The 21,792-nt window shown below is 31.6% G+C and overlaps 1 protein-coding gene across 1 annotated transcript; it reads right to left on the bottom strand.

Moving 5' to 3' along the window:
• Window positions 1-764: 764 nt before the first annotated feature.
• On the bottom strand, window positions 765-21,457 carry LOC118181040 (cathepsin L-like peptidase). Its single transcript, XM_035350115.2, has 9 exons — window positions 21,306-21,457; window positions 19,562-19,669; window positions 15,353-15,502; window positions 12,739-12,888; window positions 12,523-12,646; window positions 11,066-11,166; window positions 9,622-9,782; window positions 2,706-2,816; window positions 765-1,049 (listed from the first exon to the last, which is right to left on the bottom strand). Exons 2-9 carry the CDS (start codon window positions 19,667-19,669, stop codon window positions 950-952), a joined length of 1,005 nt encoding a protein of 334 aa, XP_035206006.1. The 5' UTR covers window positions 21,306-21,457; the 3' UTR covers window positions 765-949.
• Window positions 21,458-21,792: the final 335 nt, after the last annotated feature.

The following is a 21,792-nucleotide window of genomic DNA, read 5'->3' as shown; positions in this document are numbered from 1 at the left end:
TAGATCATTAATACGTAGATTTTATCACCCTTTTTAAAATATACATGCTTTCCAATTGCATATGTTTATATCTGCTTATTTTAATATCCTTTGAAGGAAAAAAAACGGTTATCGAAAGGTAACTGCTGGTTAAAAGTACGACATTATTCCTCCAAGAATGCTATCTTAAATCAGTGTAGGCTTGAAGACATTTTTTGAAGGATAGAACAGGACTTGAAGCTCTCTTCTATACAACTCTTCATATATATGCGCAATTTTACTCCTGTAGAAGAGGGAAACTATGTCAGATCTTCGAAAGTAATAGAGTTAGTTGTATTCACATCAATATAAGTGTGTTCCTTTGTCTAACTGTAATTTTCCCATTCGTATGTTTCTTACGATTATATTATCAGGGATTGTAATACACTAAGAAGCAAAATGAAATACTCATTTTCTAATTTCTAATCAGTAATATTCATTTTCTCATTAATTACCTATTTAAAAATTATCTTCTCACCTTATACGGCCAATAAGGGAGCATATTACCTTAAACAGAAAAATTCTATTCCTTTATTTACTTATTCAAATTAAATACATTCTGTTAAATTCTTCATGCTTCTAGGTAATGAACTAGGAAAATATTTACGATAAGATCATTTCATTGAAAAACATTTCTTTGAAAGCCTTTAAATCAACATGCTAAGAGTTTTCCACCATTCACTTTAACGTAATTAGATCCATAAATGTTTTGATAGATGTGGTTCATTAAGAAAAAGAAGAGAGGGCATATTTCAGGTATTTTATTGGAAACAATCAAAAATAAAATTATTTTAATAGCTTAAATTCCATGTCGATTATAATTTAAATCCTTCTTATTCACATAGTCCTGATACAAATGGATAAAAAACAAATTTAGAAGTCTTGAAACAAACACATAAGAATTTTCAGTTCTTTAGCTTTCTATTAGAGATCACACGAGAGGGTAGCTGGCTTGTGTAGCAATACCACATTGGTTATTCTTGTTCCTGGACATTTTGATGTAGCCATTTTCTCCCCAAGATGTACCCCAGCTGAAAGAAATTTAATTATTAGGAAAACTAGTAGAGTAATTTTTAAAAATAATAAGGCATAAATAATTATATACTTCGCGCAAACTAAGTTGTAGATAAATTAAAGATACTTATATATACAAGAACATTTCATAAACACTATTTTTCATGTATTAATCGTTATATGATATGTATGGAAGGTAAGTTAAAGCCGAAGATATTAAAAAAATAATCACATTTGTAATTAGAAACTGAATTTTCTATGTGAAGAAAAGATAAAATAAAAATGCATTATAGAAAAAAAAAATGTGCAGAATTAAAGACATTTATTTTGAAATTCAGCAGTCATATAAAATTTCGGTTACTTTCTTCTATTTAGATTTGCTATTTTTTATAGTAAAGTAAACTAGTATTTTAAGTTATTTGAACCATTAAAGAGAAGTATTGTAGTTTGATTTGTTTTAATTCATCTAAAATTTCGATACATTTCTTTAAATAAAATGTAATTTCACTCGTTAGTAGTTTTAACGCAATATAGTTTCGCTTGGCATTTGAACATTAGTCATTCACATTATTTACACTTCTCATTATGAGAAATGACTTTACGTTAAAAAAATCTGCGTTAGAAGTAATCATAAATCTTTCCATCTCTTTCTGTTTTCTCCTACCTATTCTTTGCAACTGAGTAGCTTCATGAACATTCAAATCATTAAAGCACATTAAAGCACAATGCATTTCTATATGGGTGAATGAGTTTTCAATGACATATTTAGGATGATGGAACGTACATAAATTTAAAATGATTAAAATACAAAAGAGCACTGTACTTAGCAAATAACTATGTAAAAGTCCGTCATAAGCAGTCTTTAATAACGACGTCATTCTCTTTTTGTTTTGTGACTTCTAAGAATTATAAGCATTATTTTAGTTTATCAAAATGTTTATGCTATAACAATCGACGATCTGAAACGGCGATAGAATTAAATCCCCGATTTGGGTGTTTTATGCTTATTTCTAGACTTAGTATTATTCCATGCTTTAGTTGGTGCAGCAGAGTGATCAAATTCTAAAAATGAGCACCAGAAGTCAAATTGATCCCATTTCCTTCTTTATTAACATAAAAAGCTTTTGCTTTAATTCTCTAAAGTGCGCGGCCATTTTTATTTTTTCATTTATTTCCACGTTTTATAAACTGCATTTTTCCTCAAATAGTTCATAATTTCAAGATAAATTTAACGTTCTAAATTGATACTAATTCTTAACTTCTTCAAGCATCTTTAAAATCGCAATCTTTCACTACTCTACATCTAACAAGGATATTTATCGATTGTTGACGTTTATGGCAAAATGCAAAAGTGTAGAGATATATGTACTATCAAGTGCATGTAAATTCCGAGTGATTATACTATTATTATAAAGAATACTAGCGTTAGTTATAGCTATGTTTATTCAGTGTTTGCGAGTTAGACTATTGGGTGTTGAATCGCCAGATAAAAGGAAAGGCCAAATTCGGCAAATTAGTTGTACAGAAAATATGTGAAAAGTATATATTTTTAGAATAGATGCAATAACTTTTCTTATATACGTAAAGAGAAACCAGCTCTTTTCCTTGACATAAATAAATAACATAAAGGAGAGAAGGCTTTACAGCAAATTAAAAAAAAATTAGTTATTTACCTGTTTTTGACGAGCCAGTAATCAACGCCATTTTCAGAACCATAGCCGATAGCCAAGACACCGTGATCTAGGAACATACTACTACATGCAGGTTCGTTGTATATACCTCCCCTGAAAAATTAAGTAGAATATTAGTCACAAGAGAGTTACTTGCTAAAATACTTTAAAATTTGTCTTGAGAAGATAAAATAAAAATAAATTTATATAATTGTTAATTGGGCTCAGACGATAATTCTGTAGCTGATTACATAATATATGAGAATATAAAATAAGTTTTAAATTATAATACTGGTGCAAATATTTATAAAAATTATCAATTATTTATATTATACAGTATATTACTGAAAATTAAAGATGCAAACCATTCAGAAGTACGCTCACTGTTTTTAATTTGCTCTAAATTTAATAAATACTTAATGTGCAATTTAAAATAAACAACAAATAGTTCCACGTAAGAATTAGCACACATAAAGATGGAAATATCCCTTTGGAGTTAATCCAATATTATCAAAGCTTTACTGTTACAAAAAACACAGCGAAAGGTGAAGTGCTTCATGAACAAGTTGGTAGTCAAAGTGATTCAAATTCGATTTCATATTCTAGCTTGCACATGAAACATTTCAAAGCCCGCTGCGTTATTGTAACAACGAATGAAAAATGTTGGACTAGTTTCAACGGAACTACAGACACGTATATCTTTATTTGCCACATTTTACGCTAAATTACGTTTTGCTTATTTTTATTAAATGTCGCATGTAATGGTTTGAGTAAATAAACATCTGATAATTTTTCTTCTAGGCAGAGATTAGTTTTTCAGAAATGAAAGAAAAGGCAATTTTTTTCAGCTTCACAAAGTGCACAACAAAAACTAATTTAATAAACACCAAAAGAATTAGAATTCGTTATCATTTAATTCCGTTTACTCTGCTTCAAAACGGTAAAATAAAAACTGCTTTAATAAACACCAAAAGAATTTGAATTAGTTATTCTTTACTTCCATTAATAATAAAATGTATGTAGAATTTGACTTAATTCACAGCATGAGAGCACGAAGTAATATTTAAATGGTTTATTTAATAGAAAGAAATAAAAGTATATAAAGATGAAGTTAACGGTATGCAGGATTAACATAATGATGCAACAACAGTCCTTTTATAAACTCTTGAAGACGTGTGAGCCGTCTGCTCACGTCTGCCCTCCACTCTCGACCAGGTCTCAGCGCTGTCTGGGATGATTCTTATACTGCGCTGGGTGATGCTGTACTGATGACGTCATAACGGGCAATTCTCATTCAGCATTGGACGGTATGATTTCCCACAGCTTCGGCCAGCCTGAAGAGGCATTGTCCTCGATGTCTGTTGAATAGACATCACCATCATGTACCTGCAAAGATAATAATAAAAAAAAAAAAGAGAGAGAGTATCAGGTCCTTAGGTTTTGAGCTGATACAAGCATGGAATCAATTTGACCATGGCTTCATATGGTCAGCCGCAGTAGATGTCAAATTTGGTCCTTCATGGCATCCTACTTTCTCGACTTCATATCTGTCATTTGATCGAACAGCTATGATTTTATACGGTCCATGAAACTTAGGTCGTAGTTTCAAACCAGTCCCATATTGAGTTCTCTGAATGGCTACCAAGTCGCCAATCTTGTATAGTTTCGGTTTCTTACGTTTCTTGTTGAATTGTTTACGATTCTCTTCTTGTATCTTCAAAATGTTGTTTTTCGCATCTTCTCTCATTTCATCACGTTCTTGCATCAATTGTTTTAGATATTCTTCATTCAATATCTCACTAATTCTCAAATCTTCTTTATTCTTCATTTTCGTGCCTATGAGAAGCTCAAACGGTGAATATTTCGTACTTCTCGTAGTTGTACTGTTGATTATTCTCTGAACATCTGAAACATAATTAAACCATTTCGTTGAATCTTCATGTGATAATTTTGACAAAACAGGAATCAAAATTCTATGAATTCGCTCAATTTGTCCGTTACCTCTTGGAATACCGGTAGTAATTTTGACATGTTCTATTCCTTCTTCAGTACAATAAGCTAAAAATTCTTCTGAAATGATTCTGGCTGGATTTCCAAATACAGTCTGTTGTTGCTTCAATTTTGAAATAACTTCTTGTGTAGTTGGTGATTTCACTGGATAGAACCAAGTAAATTTCGTAAAAGCGTCGACAACAGTTAGAATGTGTTGGTATCTCTTGTTCGTCGATGGAAGAGGTCCAATAAAGTCGATATGATACGTACTCAAAGGAACGTTTTCTTTTGGTACAGGATGAAGAAATCCTTCTGATTTTCCTTGCTTCTTGTTGTACAGTATACATTCTATACAGTTAGCAATTACTTTTTCAACTTTGCATTTCAGTCTGGGAATATAGAATTCTTGCTCTACAGCATTCACAGTTTTTCTACAGCAAAGTGACCTTTTTTATGTACCTTCTGTATGATTTCATTCTGTAAGGATTCTGGCACTACTAGAAGATCTTTACCATTTTCAAATTTGTACAAAATATCATTTCTCACGAAGAATCCATTTTCTTCTCCCTTCTCAACTAAATTCTTGATTAATTTCACATGTTCATCTTCATTCTGTTGTTGTACTAACCGAATCTTCTCAGTTACATCGGATGTGTATGATGTTAAAATTAAAGCATTTCTACTTAAAGCATCAGCATGTTTCATTTGGCTTCCTGAACGATGTACAATTTCGTAATCGAATTCTTCAATAAACATTGCCCATCTCGCAATTTTAGGAGTTAAATCTTTCTTATCTAAAGTTTTCTGAAAAGCACTACAATCAGTTACAATTTTGAATTTAGTCCCTAACAAATAGTTTCGAAATTTCTTCAGAGCTTCTATTACTGCAAGGGCTTCTAATTCGTAACTACAGAGTTTCTCTTGCTGCGGTGAAGTCTTCTTACTCATATACTGGATTGGGTGATAATTACCATCATCAGACAATTGGAGTAATACCGCACCAAAGCCTTGACTACTAGCATCAGTATGAAGTTCTAATGGATATCCTTGCCTAAATATGAGTAGAACAGGTGCCTGAGAGAGAATTTCTTTTAATCTGCAAAAAGCTTCCTGTTGTTCGGAATCGAACTTAAAACCAATACCTTTTCCAAGTAAGTCACTAAGAGGTTTAGCTATTTTAGCATACTGAGGAATGAATTTACGAAAATATCCCGTTAGTCCTAAAAAGCTTTGTAGTTGTTTACAGTTACGCGGTTGTGGAAAGTTTCGAACAGCAGCAGTTTTGGAAGGTGATGGTCGAATAGTTCCGTTTTCAATTACATGTCCCAAAAATTCAATTTTACGTTTTAAGAATTGGCACTTTTTGAAATTTATTTGTAATCCATACTCCGAAGCAGTTTTGAATACTCTTTCTAATTTGTCTAAACATTCAACTTCATCATTAGCCGGTATGACTATATCATCCATATAAATAATTAGTACACCTTCATTTAGCAAGTCACGAAATACTGAATAAATGTACCTTTGAAAAACATTTGGACTAATACATAAACCAAAAGGAGCTTTAAGAAATTCGTAAATACCATTATGTGTTACAAATGCGGTATATTTGGTGCAATTTTCGTCTATGTCTACATGGAAAAAGCCATTTCTCAAATCTAGTGTCGTGAAGACTTTGGACTGTTCTAAGCGATCAAGTACTTCCGGAATTAAAGGTAGTGGAAATTTGTCTTTAATAATCTTCTTATTTAATTTCCGATAGTCCACGCATAAACGTTTCGAATTATTACGCTTGTTACACAAAACAATAGGCGCCGAATAATTAGAATTGCTAGGCTTTATTATGCCCTCTTTCAACCATTCCTTAATTTGATCGTCAACAATTTTTTGTTCCGCGAAAGACATGTATCTTCTATTTTGACAGACCGGAATATCATCGCATAAATTTATTTGCATCTTGAAGTCAGATTGTCTACTTTTCCGAGGTTGGTACGAATTAATTAAATTACACAGTCTTTCTTTATGTTCTGCATTCGAAATATGCGATAAATCAATCTCGTTGACAGAAATAGTATTCACCAGATGTGAAAGGTAATTAAACGTCGAGCTACTTCCGCTTTCGGGACTTTTGTTTACATTAACAGAGACGCCAGACGATCGCGAAGGATCATAAACATTCTTCAATGAGACAGCAATATTCAAATTTCCCATAACGCAACGAACGTTAGAATTTCGATATGACTCAGCAGTTATCAAGTTTACATTACTTTTATTCCGATGAGAAATTATTTGAAGGCCATTCTCAGTAAAAGAGAAGTTAAACTGACTCAATACATCCAAACCTAATACAATTTGATTACATAATGACTTAACAACATAAATTTTCGTACGCAGAGAAAAACTATCAATTAAAATATCAGAAATGAAAAAGCCGATGGGGTACGTTTGCTTTGATTCAATTCCGTTTAATGTGATATCGCTACAATTTAAATTAGGAGAACCAATCTGCTTGTGTAACTCTACGCTGCATATCGTTACATCTGAACCAGTGTCAACTAGACTATCAACTAAATGATTATTTCTACAGTCTTCATAATTCTATCCTTGTCACAAATTCGTTGTAATAAAGCTGCTTGATGTGTCTCGGGGCTCTGCTCTGGACAGTTCGTTGAATAATGCCCGAACTTCTTACATTTTATACATTTTACACCCTTTGATTTGTTTACACAATGCTTTGAATAATGCCCAAATTCCTAGCAATTAAAACATTTGACCTTATTAACGTTAGATTGATTTCGGTTTGATGACGAAAGCTTACTTCTATCTTTAACTTGAGTGTCTACTTTCGGTTTCGGATTTTTAAACTTATCATTGTCCGATCTCATTTTATCATAAATTTTAAGCCTTTGTTTAAATTCAGATATTGTTTCGCAACCATATAATATCGTTTTCCTAACCACAGAATCGGGAATACCATCAATAACATATTTAATTAATGAAGCATCTTCAATGTTACCTCGCGAACACATTTCTTTCATTTTCAAAAAATACTCATCTAAAGATTCATTAGGCATTAATTTACGTTTACATAACATTTCATGCAACTCAGCAGAATTAAAAGCTTTACCATATTCAGATTTCAAAAGCTTTTTTAACTTGCACCAGTCATTAACTTTAGGTTCACTCTGAATAAATAGTTTCGCTTTACCTTTTAATGATCTTTTAGCAAAAACTAATTTATGCAAATCACTCAATTTTAAAGAATTTATAACATCTTCAAATTCATCAATCCATTTATCAACATTTTCATATGCATTACCAGAAAAAGGATTAACAATACTTTCAATATCAGAAAAACTAAGATGAGGTTTAAAATGATCTTGAATTGGAAGCTGCATACTGTTATTTACTTGAGACTCGTTAAAACCAGGATTGTCTCTTTGATTATCATTAAGCATTACTTCAGAAATTTTATTAATAGTTTCATCTTCAATATCACTATTTTCTTCATGCAAAATATTTTCAAATAATACAGATAAATCACATAGGTAAGAGACAATTCGGGTTACGACTTCCGTCTTTAAACCTTCTGAATTTATGCACAGTACATTGCAAATTTTAATTAACTCATTCAAAGTAAAACTATTCTGCACTGCATCTATTTTCTTATTATATTCTTCAGAATCTGGTTTAAATATAAAGCCAGAAAATTCACGTAATCTTTTCCGGTTATTTCGGTCTCCATCAGTATTAAAAATAAGCTTATGCAAACTTTTGATTTCAGAACTTTTACGGTTCTTTAAAGCTGCTTCCAATTCTGGAATTTCTACTAACTTCATATTGGAAAGAAAGTTTTGTACTCACCCGACAGATGATCGTCGTCAATTGGGTAATCCACACTTTATACGAGTAATCCAATAAATCGAATAAGTTGTGACAACAGTTCACTCAGTTCACAGTTCAAAGCACAGTTCTAGTACTCGCACATTTTGGAATTCGAGGCCGCACGGTTGGTCGCCATATTTTTTTTGTAGAATTTGACTTAATTCACAGCATGAGAGCACGAAGTAATATTTAAATGGTTTATTTAATAGAAAGAAATAAAAGTATATAAAGAAAAGTATATAAAGATGAAGTTAACGGTATGCAGGATTAACATAATGATGCAACAACAGTCCTTTTATAAACTCTTGAAGACGTGTGAGCCGTCTGCTCACGTCTGCCCTCCACTCTCGACCAGGTCTCAGCGCTGTCTGGGATGATTCTTACTGCGCTGGGTGATGCTGTACTGATGACGTCATAACGGGCAATTCTCATTCAGCATTGGACGGTATGATTTCCCACATGTATGATGAATTAAATGGAGTGAGCATGCCTATAATGAAGTAAGCTAAAGAACACTTTGAATGTGTAAATAAATTAAGGACTGTTTTTTAGCAAAGGAAAAAAAAACCCAAAATGAAAAAGAAACAGAAAAAGAAGTGTAACAATTAATTGCTGAACAGAAAAGGAAAGCTGATAAAGAAAAGAAATTTACGCTGCAAGCAGCTTGAAAACCATATACTGTCGAATTAAAAAAAGTGGAAATACAGCGAGATCAGTGCTATAACGAAAAAAGCAGTTGAAATTAGATTGGATCTGACTGTTACATTTCCATAAAGAATTACTTCATCACCATTTCAGAAGCTGCTATAGTGCAGAACTTCTGTGGATAGACTTAATGGGAGCCCTCGATTTTTATTTGCTTCTTCTAATCATTTTCGACTACGCTTAAAACGGAGGTTAAAATTTCTTTATTATATTCTTCTGTAATAAAAAGGAATTTTCCCATATAAAATTTATTCATAGAGAAAACGTTAGCGTATACTATTACTGGAATTAGAAGACCAAAATTATTTTTTCTTTAAAGGGCAAAACATATATTTACTGGTAAAGCTGAAAACTTTCTTGGCTGGCATCGATAGCAACCGATATTGGTCCAATCGTTGCAACTGCTTGTTGTAGAGCACTTTCATCCCCTGACGCTACGTCGACATATCCAGTGCAAGTAGCTCCTGAGCTGGCTTTTTTGTAATGGCAAGTTCCATCCTGCATAAAATAATAAATTTCGCAATTGTTAGAAGCTTTTACATTTCCCCCATGTGGATTTAATTTATCACCATTTAACAGAAGCGGTTATAGGTTATATTACTTATATTACTGACAGTCTTTTGCTTCTTCTAACCAATTTCAATTACGCTTAAAACTCTGGTTAAAATTTCAGAATTATACTTTTGTATGAGTAAAAGGGTTTTTCATGCGTATTATTTATTCATAGAAGAATATCAGCATATTTTATTATTGGAATTAGAAGGCCGTAATAAATCTTTAATTTACAGGAAATGTATTGATTATATACTTCCTGTCATATATTTTTCCTGTCAGGGTGGAAGTTTTATTATGACGAAAACAGCATACCGCTAAAAATACTTTAAAACCTATTATAAGGATCTCTTGGTTAACAAAAAAAAAAAAAAAAAAATGATTAAAAATGTAGTCCGTTTAAAATAAGTCATTTATTTTGGCGAAACTCTCAGAGCTTTCTACGTTAGGAAGGATGTCGTCGAGGAAGATTTCTTACAGAGAATTATTTTGCATTTATGTCACATATCGGGCAAGCCTGAAAACCGCAGTCAACTTGTTCAGTTCTGCTTATCGAAAAGACTTGCAAAGGCCATATTTTAAATGATCTTGCTTATTCTGCAATTAGTTGATTTCTCCAAATATCCAGCTGATCATGTTAAATGAATAATTTAGACTTAACTTGAATCACCTTCAACTACAACGAAGTACCAAGTTGAAAATTTCTTTTTGTTTATTTATTTTATGGAAATAATCTGTTTCTGCTTTTATATCTAGTACCATTCAATAATGTTAATATTTTAAAGAGATTTTAATTAAGTGCTTTAAGTCCATAAGCAAAGGAAGTTTATTCAGAAAATTATTAAGCTAATACTTTATTATTAAATCTAATGAAGAGAAAGTTTCTTTATTTGTAAGCAGTTATTTCAAAATAAGATACGTATTATCATTCATTCCTTGATTTGAAAATATTTCATTAAAATAAAAAAAGTTGCGTTCAAAATTTTTCTGATTGTATAGAAATAAAGTAATCGCATTTGAGATTATTAAAAATGATTTCGTTTCTGTCTTTAAATCAATGAAATTTCACCAGAATTTGATGTCATTTATTTCTTATTAGACTTCCAAATGACTGTGATATATATTAAAAACACTTGAACAACTTAATCGGAGCCATCGATTTTTATTTGAATTGGAGCAATAATTTTAAATAACTTGGTCAGCATTTGATTTTATTTAAATTTTCTTACTTGAGCAGTGTATGGATAGGATTGTTCAGTATCAATTCCCTTGTTTTTCTTTATGTATTCGAAAGCTTGGTCCATAAGTCCTCCTTCACAGCCCATGTTACCTACAAACATATGAATGCTTAATAAAACGTACAAAAGTATCTATATTCAATTCAAAATGGGAAATTAACATCTTTGTTTTTACTTTTGCAACTTTATTTAACATTTTATAACAAAATGCTGTTGTTTTCAGTGACCAGCTTAACTAAAATTATTTGTAGATTCCTCACGAAGCACAGCTAAAAATCTCTGCAGTAATTTGTAAGGGCATTAACTACATATGAGTGGCATCATTTTGAATTTTGTCATCTCAAAAAAAGTTTCCTTACACACTACATAGCGCAATAAGGCTTAAAAATGTACTTAATAAAGAGAGATTAAAACTCCGAATCTTGAGAATTCGAAAAGAATGCTAACAGAAGAACGTGGAAGGAAAAAATTGGAAGGTGACTGAAAACTTTGCTGACAGACAAATACTTAAAAACTGCAAAATTTCGTAAAACACAACTAAAACAATGTGTGAGAACGGTTTCAGCACTGTTAGCGGGAAGTCTTTGGAAAGAGTACGCGAATAGAAAAATCTTTCATATAAAGTGAAATGTTTATTACACCTAGAAAAGCCGTAGTTAGAAGAAACCGTTTTCTACCTTTAATGCTCACAGAAGTACGCTTACAAAGAGTTTTCACCAAAACATAACTAAAACGACTGAAAATTGAATAATGTATGTCATTTTATTAGCAGCTATAAACATGTTCTGTTCTGTAATCGCATCCTCAGTTAACCCTTCAAAGACTTGAATTTAAAATATTAAAGGCGTGGGAAAATGACACAAATCAGAACTTTTGCCTTTGGATGCATACAAGAATTTAACAAAAAACAAACATACAAAATGCTCTGTTTTTGATTTATTAAAAAATACTAAACATTAATTAACCAAAATTTACAAAATGAGAATTATATGTAGATGCTTTTACATTCCCATCCACAAAGTTGAGGCAATTTGCTAACCTTTTTCATCTTACGTTTAGAAATTTTGTAAATAGAATTACATGCCTAGGAAGTATGCTAGGAGTTAAGAAAATAAATCCTGAAGCTACCGTTTTCAAACACGCTGTGTAAGTAGTCTAACACTATTTTGCCATAAAAAATTTTATAAAATTATTTAGATAATTTTATAATTCCCTGAAAGAATGTTAAAATTTATAACAAAAATATATTACTGTGTCAAATTCAACAAATTAAGAATATAACAAGCATTTATATTATATTAAGCATGAGGCACATATTTCTTTCAAAAATGTCTCATGTATTATTTTATGAAGTGCATTATTAGTTAAAATTCCATAATAGAGAGAGTAGAGAGAAAAGTAGAGAGAAATATTCGCAACGTTAATTTTTAATATTTAAGCATCTGTACCTTCTGGTCCTGAGCAGTCCATAAGGTTTTGTTCACTCAGAGATACTAGTTTTCCTGTTTTCTTTTTGTGTTGCCCCTCCAGAGATCCAGTTGTAGAGAAAGCCCAACAAGAACCGCATTGGCCCTAAAAATATACCAAAATTAATGAATAACATTAATTTTCTAAGTTTGGATAATAGGTAAAAATTACTACAATATTTAATCAGAGAAACTTACTTGATTCTTAATACCAGTTACGAGTCCCTTTTGTCTCCAGTCGACCGTGTCGGGCAAATTGACATTGAAAAGTGGCACAAAAGTAGATGTTGACTTGTTAAGTCTTACTCCTTTGAATCCATTCAACGTTTTTACAAATTCTTCGTGGCTCTAAGTGAAAGCATTGAAATTAAAACTATTGTTAAATATAAATAGGGAGAACGGGATTTATGGATTAATAGATCTATTCTACAAATTAAAAAACATTAAGAAGACGATTAAATGGTTTGAACTACTCAAAGTGCACAGAAAATGCGTTTTCTGTTCTCCTAATGCTTTTCTCTCTTTTAAATCAAAATTCAGTTAATTGTAATTATAAATGCGCTTGGTGAAGAAAACGCTACATTTTTATCAGTTTGATATCACAAATAAAATTATTTAAAAGAATTATTAAAAAATATTTCGCAAAATTTTTCAGGCTGAAATAATTTTTTATCGCTGATCTACTATCAAATGTAAAAGTTATCTTCTCGAGACAAACAGTTTTGCGAAATTTATCAGAGTATAGTCTCTCTTCAGAAGACAAACACAAAAATCAGCGTTATATTTACAAAATTTCCACAGGATTAGTTTCGATGGTTTTACCGAACCACCATCCTCAGCTGCAAAACCGCAAATGAACAAGATAGGAAAAAATGATTAGATAAGATAAGAAAGCCTGGACAAGAATAAGCAAGTGGCGCCATCTGTTGGTGAAACCAGAACTAAAACATTTCTTTAAAGGCCGAAGGCAAATTTGGATTGGAATTAGGATCGTTAACTCGACAGAAAGTTTTTTATGAATGTGAAATGTCTCTAGAAAATCCAGTTCTCCAATGGAAGATGTTTTTTGAATAATTTTAGCAGGAGAAAAATTGAAAGTGTGATTTTCGGACCAACAATGTTGCGCAACAGAAGACTTCTGTGTTTCCTTTTTTCTAACATATGCCTCATGTTCCTTGACGCGAAATTTTAAGGCTCTCTGAGTTTGGCCAATGTACTTGACGCAAAATTTTATAACCTTGATAAAGATTATAGCACCGTATCTTTTTTAAATGTATAAAAGTGTCATTTTAGTCTCAACAACCTAATAAGTAATTACTGAATTCTGAATTTTAACTTGAATCATAAAATATATAATGTTTCTCCGTAATTAAGAGTTGGATATATTTTCTATTATAAAACCTCTTAAAATTAATTCTTTACAAGGGAAAACTCTCGAAAGAATTTCTGTATGACAAAGATTAAATTTTTAAGGAAATAATTTTATATATCATATTTTTCTGTTTGAAAACTGTAATTATTGTAAGAGAAAATACATACTCATTTGCGTTAAAAAGTACTCTTGGAAAATTAATAAAATCAGTTTTAAGTTTAATACATAGGTAGAAATTTAATTCAAAATTATCTTCTTTATATTAGGCTTCATATTAGAATCATATTTGTTTTAAATTCACAAAAAATAAGTGTTTTGTTCATATAGGGCAAGGCGTGTCAGCATTTTCGTGAGTGTGACCCATTTCGTTTCTTACAGGTATAACATCGCAATGCACTGGTGAGCAATAAAAACATAAAATAGGTAATCTAATAACGTAAAGCATAGGTAGTCGACTCAAAAATACCCACCGATCTACCGCTCGACTAATCAGATGTCTAGTTTAATAAATTGCGACCATCAAAAAAATATATATATTAAGATTTTGCATATCTGAAAATCCATACATAACGTGTCTATATTATCAGGACTGACTAAATTATTGACCAGCAAATGAGGAATCTATTTAAAACATATTACTCAAAATATAATCATCGTAACTTAACACATTTATTACAGTACGTATGCGGCTTTTCAAAACATTCTTAATAAAACATAGTTAAGAATTAAGAATTCTTAGTCTTTGGAATAACACAAGCTAATTCTTCGATATTAATTGAATACGCTAACATCATTAAGATGAGTATCTTCCATTTTCAGCTTCAATTAAGGAAACAGGAAATAATCCGACGGGGCTAACTCTGGTAAATGAACAAGGTGATGAAACATTGCACATATCTTGATAGCTAAAATCGTATGAACAGTTACTGCAACTAAATGCATTATTATGCAGGAGCAACCTACTGATTTTGCAGGCGGGACTTTAAACTTCTTACATATAAATTCTTTAATACAGAGGAAATTTCTTTTCAGCAGCCATTATGATATATCAATCTAATTTTAAGCGAAAAATTTAAAGTTAGGCAAAAGAGTAATCTTAAAGCAAGTTTTGAGTTTTGTTCAAAATCTACATCAATCTAAGACTGTTTTTAACATCATTTTAAATATGGTATAACAATTTACTTACAAAAAATGCGCGTTTTGCATAAGCTTCAAGGGTTATTAATATTGTAGGTCATACTGTGAACTTTGCTTACGTTTCGAGTACAGTTGCCAGAGTATAATTTATAAAAAAACACTTATTTGAAGCCTGATGAATTTCATATCGAAATTATGTTGGGCTATATGAAGTAACAGTAACTGTTGAAACTATTTTCGTTTCAGAAGATACAGATAGGAAACAAACACCTAAATGTGAACCTAAATTTTCGGTTTGCTTACCAGATCAGTATATTCATTTAGCCCCTTTCTGTACGTATGAATTCCAAGGTCATATTCCAAATTGTGCCTCACAATGTCAGCGACGTGGTTTTCCCAAATGAGTCTTCTCTTGCTTTCTTCTTCCCCACTGTACTGCTTTTGGAATGCTCTCTGAAAGAGAAATTATTAGAAACTGTGAATCAAGTAATGTTATGATATCGAAAATTTAAAATCTAACAAAACATTTACTTCCTATAAACAATAATCCAGACGAATAAATAATATCTTTTTATCTATCGTCAAATGTTTATTAAAATATAAAGTTACCTAACCATCTGCAAAACTAATTATTTTAGAAGGATGTTATTGAAAAAAAAATCTGTAAAAAAATTCATTTATCAACGCATTTCATAACTGCTGAATTCGAAGATAAAATTTCAGTTTGAACTAAATGTGCAAGATTTTGTAAGCTACATCATTGAACGTATTAGAAGATAATTTTTATTTCATATCAGTCTCTTTGAATAAATATCTACTTTCAAGCAACTACGTATAAATCAAAATATATGTCAAAAGGAATTTAAGTAAGACGCCCTAAATAGCATATTAATTTCAATATCATATGTAACTTAATTAATTAAAATAAGTTTTCTTAATATGTAGGTGACAAACTGTAATTTGACTATGCCTAACGATTCAAAATATATTTGAAAACATAGAGCTTAGCTAAACGAGAATTCCGTGAGAATTTCAAATATCAATTTTACGCACGTTATTTTGCTGTGGAATATAATTATAGGATTTAGAAGTGATAAGAGGTACAACACCCCGTAGTGTTAAAGATTTTATGTCTGACTATGGCGAAAATAATCTTACAAGAGCCATTTTTAATTATACCCATTTTTTAAATTAGTTTTCTCATTTTCTTTTATATTGAAGTTATTTGGCATCCATTTCAAAGTAAATTTCAGGCATTGCATTAAACTTTGTTTTATTCAATGCAATAGTTAAACTGAGTTTTAAATCCTGCATGTAATCACAGATGTGCACTTTAAAGAAGTAAATAAAGAGAATTAAGACAAAGCATATTCTTTTCATAAAACTATGTAATATTATTTATATAATCAATATATAAAGATTATAGTATATTTATTATATAAGTTTCCGTTCATAACTGTCTTGATGTGTTTTATTAATTATCATTTTCCCTCTTAACTAAATATTAATATTAAATTTAATAATTAACTATTAATTATAATTATTAATCAATTAATTACATTTTAATTAATATCAGTATTAACTTTCATTAAAAATCAGTACTTAAATCTTTAAAAAAGAAACAGTTTGCTACGATAATATCTGTACATGTCATCGTTAATCACTCACATGTATGCAATTAATAATATCTTTTCATATATAAATCACACACACACACACAAAAGTACTCACATTTTTCTAAAAACTCATTGTTTAGATTGACTATCTAAATGAAACAGCACTCAGCGGGTTTTTCATTAATTAGGGTAATGAAAAATGGATTAACTAGGGTAATACGTGGATCTACATCCACACTTAACCCCAAATCACTATTATTTTGACAATAGTAGAAAGAAACACAGAAAAGAGAAATAACCTATATTATAATTGTTAGAAAAAAGTTAGCAAATTTCCTATGTGGTTAAGCAGTTTATTCATTTGGTTGTGTAAATTAAATTAACGTTGAAAACAAGAATAAAATTCAAAATAAAAGAAACAATATTTTTGTTCATATTACTCTTGTATTTTGACAAGGATCAACGGGAAACAGAAAACTAATTATTAACAATTTATTTTAATGAATGATTTAAGAAAATTTTTTCATTCCAGATTATACACAATTAAATTACCTTCTCTTGTAGATGAAAGCAATTCAAAAATACTGTGACATTATCTGTTATCAGTGCAGTTTTTTCATATAGTTTCTATGCCTTTTACATTTCCCGAAGCAATTTTGCTTTAGTTTTATGGTTTGTAACAGTAATTATCCCATCAAATGTGTGTGTACAAATAAATGGGATTGCATTTTATAGAAAGATGTAAAAGCTTAAGAAAGCGGTGATAGTTTCTCAAAAATATGATTGAAGTACATGCAGCTAACTACTTCCCTTTCTATTAAAAACTAGAAAACAACCTTCGAAGGTGCGCAGTATAACAGGTATTTAAAAATACATTTACATTTTGCGATTTATTTTTTTATAAATATATTTTAATTTTTTTTTTTTTTTTTTTTTTTTTTGTTCCAATTGCAGGTTCTAGCCTTTTATAAGCATTGGTCACTACTAAGGCCGGAAACAGTGGACTCTTTGTTATGTAGGTAACTTGCAAATGGCCACCGTTGCCTCTTATAAAGGGACGGAAAAATTACATCCATGCCTTCTTCCAGGATTAGAACCCTGGCCCTTCGGTACCGCAGTCAGTGTCACTAATCACATTCCGTCTGGGCGGAATATATTTTTATCAATTTTTTCAGTGCATTTAACATTTTTCCTCCATCACAGTCTTTAATTTATTCTCAAATACAACTTTTATAGTATATACACTCATGTCCATAAATTAAAGATAATTCGGAGTCACGCGGAAATCGAAATCTAAAATAAATATATCACCTGTAAAATCACTACACACATCTTGAAGAATCATATGCAAATTTCAGGAAGCAACCAGATGACACCGATGGTACGTCACAATGACGAGAGTGTAAGAGAGTGATATATATGGAATACAGGCAAAGAAGTAAAATTGCTCGCAGGCGCTTTATAAGCATTTCAGTACAATAACCGAATAGTTATGACACAAAGGACGCATTTGGATGATATTTTACGTGGTAGAATTATCGGCCGTCTGGAATGTGGGCGTACCCAACTGGAAGTATCAGGCGAACTTGGAATTGCCCAGAGTGTCATCTCCAGGCTTTGGCAACGATTCCAAGATGATGGTAATGTGAGTAGACGTTACAGCACAGGTCGCCACAGAGTTACAAAGCCGAATGAGGACCGGTATTTGGCAGTTACTGCCAAAAGAAACAGGCGGAGCACAGCCTCAGACCTGTCTCCTGAGCTCTCTTCAGCCACTGGTACGACAATTTCAAGGCAGACCGTGTATAGACGCTTAGGGCAGATTGGTTTATATGCTCGTAGACCTGTCAGATGCGTTCCACTTACTGCAACTCACTGTCGCCTGCGGTTAGCCTGGAGTAGAGAGCATGCATTGTGGACACCGCAACAGTGGGCTTGTGTAATGTTTTCCGACGAGTCCAGGTTTAACTTGCAGTCTGATTCTCGCCGGACTTTCATATGGAGAGCTCCAGGTACTCGTTGCCACCAAGAAAACATCATTGAACGACACCGTTACGGTGGTGCAATTATTCTGGGTTCCAGGACTGACCTGCATGTTCAAATTGGAACCATGACAAGCCAAATCTTTCGGGACGTCATTCTGGAACAACATGTTACGTTATGTTTCGGGGCGCCATGGACGCACAATTTGTGTTTATGGATGACAACGGCCGTCCTCACTGTGTAAACATCGTAAGCGAATGCCTTCAATTGGACGATATCACCCGTATGGACTGGCCAGCATTCTCACCGTACTTGAATCCAATGGAGCACGTGTGGGGTTATGCTTGGTCGACGAGTTGCAGCCCGTCAACCTCCTCCTACATGTCTACCGGAACTTCGGAGAGCATTGCTTTTTGAGTGGTGTAATATCCCCCAAGATCAGATCGATAATTTGATACTCAGCATTCCTAGGCGTTGTACGGACTGTATTGCATCGTCTGGGATACATACAATGTATTAACAATCATACCAACCATGTAATATTGGTTTTTTGTAAGTAGTTGTTTTTTGTAATTTGCTCCAGGGAGAAAAAATAGCTAATTTTTTTAATAATATCAAACATATAGCATCTTTTTTTGCTCTTTACCTTTTGTTTAATAAATAAGCTTTACAAATAAGTCAAAATTGTTTTGCTTCTAACTCTTCCTTTGCCTGATTTTGCATTATCCTTAATTTATGGACATGAGTGTAGTATTAAGATATTTGACATACAGGTTGCAAAAATTTATATATCTTTCAGCTAAGTCACTGAAGAGGATATGCACAAAATTCATGGTTTATTTAGAAATATTTTAATTTTTTAAACCTTTTACTATTTAACATATATGAAAGTATATAAGTACAAAAATTTTACTTTGAAGTTCTGCCAGTGAACATCCAAGTCTGGGTCAAAAGGTGAAGCCTTAACTCCATATAGAACGACGATTGCTACAACAGCAATATAAGAAATGGGAACTGCCATCTGGAAAGATTTATTAAATTGATCTGGTCAAAATTTTATATTAATAACATAGATAAGAATTGTCATATTACTACTCTTGAACATTTAGATTAAAACATTATATGTTAGTGCAAATTTATGAAATTTCATTTAGAACATTCTCTGGTTACTGAAGAATAAATTTCTTTATGTTTCACATGTAGATAGAAGCCCGATTTCAAGTTGAGCATTATTTAAAGTAAATGATTTTAATTTTTCTCTGGGATTCTTCAAAAAGTGTAAAAAATATCCACATTACATTTTTCACACGGTTTATTTGTATCATGTGATTAGTCCGTATTTTGGAAATGTTGAAATATTTTCATCAGTCGACGCATATTGAACAGTAAGAAGAATTGAATCTACCAACATTTTTATGCTGAAAGCATAGTGAAAATGTAAAACCATAAGTGAACTTTATTTTGGTGATTTTTATTCAATTATCAGTGTTAATTTATCAATATAAGTTTGTAGAATCATTAGGCTTTTTTGAAGGCGAAGATGATACAGTGCCTTCGCCGGGACTCGAATCCTGGACCTCTCTCTAATACGCGTCGAGTATGCTTCCGATTACACGACGAAAGCATGCGGAAAGAAGGTAGTAAATATCTTATAACTTATTAAAAATAAATAAAATATACTATAACAGTATTAATTGTAATAACATATATGTAAGAACTCTCAGATTGTTGTAATTTAAACATGTAAGGAGAAGTGAACATGACAGCCGAGTAGTATGTAGAGTTGCGCGCCTCCAACCTGCACGCAACCAAGAGGTGACTGTTGAAACTGGAAAAATAGACAGAGTCTTGCTAAGGGTTTAAGTCCCTTTTTATTCAATTTAAGAAGTTACAATTGCGTGCTCTTGACGCTCACAAACTACGCCGACCCGGCGGTAAAATAAAAATAAGACTCTGAAAAGAAATAATAACAAGACTCTAACTACGAGGCTCTCTAAAAGTAACTAACCTCACCGCGTTTTACAATACCGCTGCTAATTCAGCAAACTTTGAATATCACGTTGAACGATTAACAATTCTCCAAGGCAAGCACACAGGCCGAAACGCGGGGTTCTTCAATTTCTGGCTAACTACCTCCGCGCTCGTGAAGTAAGAACAGCACACCTTGAACTCGTTTCCTTTCTATTTAACAGAATACTTCCGCTGAAAATTTGAATCCTTGCGCGTTCTACTAAAATTTACATACTCTGGCATTGGCAGTTCCAGGGGAAAGTAAGGCTTGACAGGAAAGATAGTTTAAACTTAAAATAAATGTTAGTTAAAATAAATATAAACCCTACAAGTAAAGTCGCTGAACACTGGTAGTTCGATCCGAGGTAACTAAATTAAAATAGAATTAAAAAAATATTAAAATATATTTCTTAAATCGAAAAAATAAAAAATTAATTTTAAAAAATAATAATAATTAAAATAAATAAATTTACTTTTAGACATAGCTGGCTTTTTTTATAAAAAACATTTACAAAAAATAAATACGCAATTTTTAAACTGCGTATTTATTTTTTGCAGTGGAGTATTTTACTAAAATTATTCAAACAGGAATTATATGATTTAATATAGAGAATTACAGTATTTAAAAAGAATAAAAGTCAGCTTACTTTAACAAAATTGGGAACTGAGAAATCCAAGAAAATATGTCGTTGAAGTCCTTAGAAAGGTTGTTGAATGGTTATGCGTTAGAAAATATTGTGTCGTTATATAGTGTTGCAGTCATAAACAATGTTTGATAACAATTATTTTTAATCATGTTATTATCATTAGATAATAATAAATCATACGAGATGGAATTTAGAAACAAATCGATATCTCTGATTTAGAACCCCGAAATGCATGATACATCAAATTATTATCATGATCCTATGAAACAGTTTCTCTTTTTTTTTTTGCTTTTAATGTCACCCTCATACCGGTTGGGGGCTCAAAATATCTTTTATCTCTGGGCACTTTGTTCCACAATTCAATGAAGAGCATTAACATTTTTGCGATTAAATGGAGTCCAGAATTTATTTTTTATATCTGCTGCGCATCACATTCATTGTTTGAATATTTGTCAATTTTGCTTTCTAAACGAGTTAGTTTCAAATT

Source organism: Stegodyphus dumicola, chromosome 6 (assembly GCF_044657685.1).
Source record: "Stegodyphus dumicola isolate Sdum_Otavi_A_Nest chromosome 6, ASM4465768v1".
NCBI lineage: Eukaryota > Metazoa > Arthropoda > Arachnida > Araneae > Eresidae > Stegodyphus > Stegodyphus dumicola.
The sequence above is the reverse complement of the archived record's forward strand: the minus strand, read 5'-3'. Positions and strand labels throughout refer to the sequence as shown.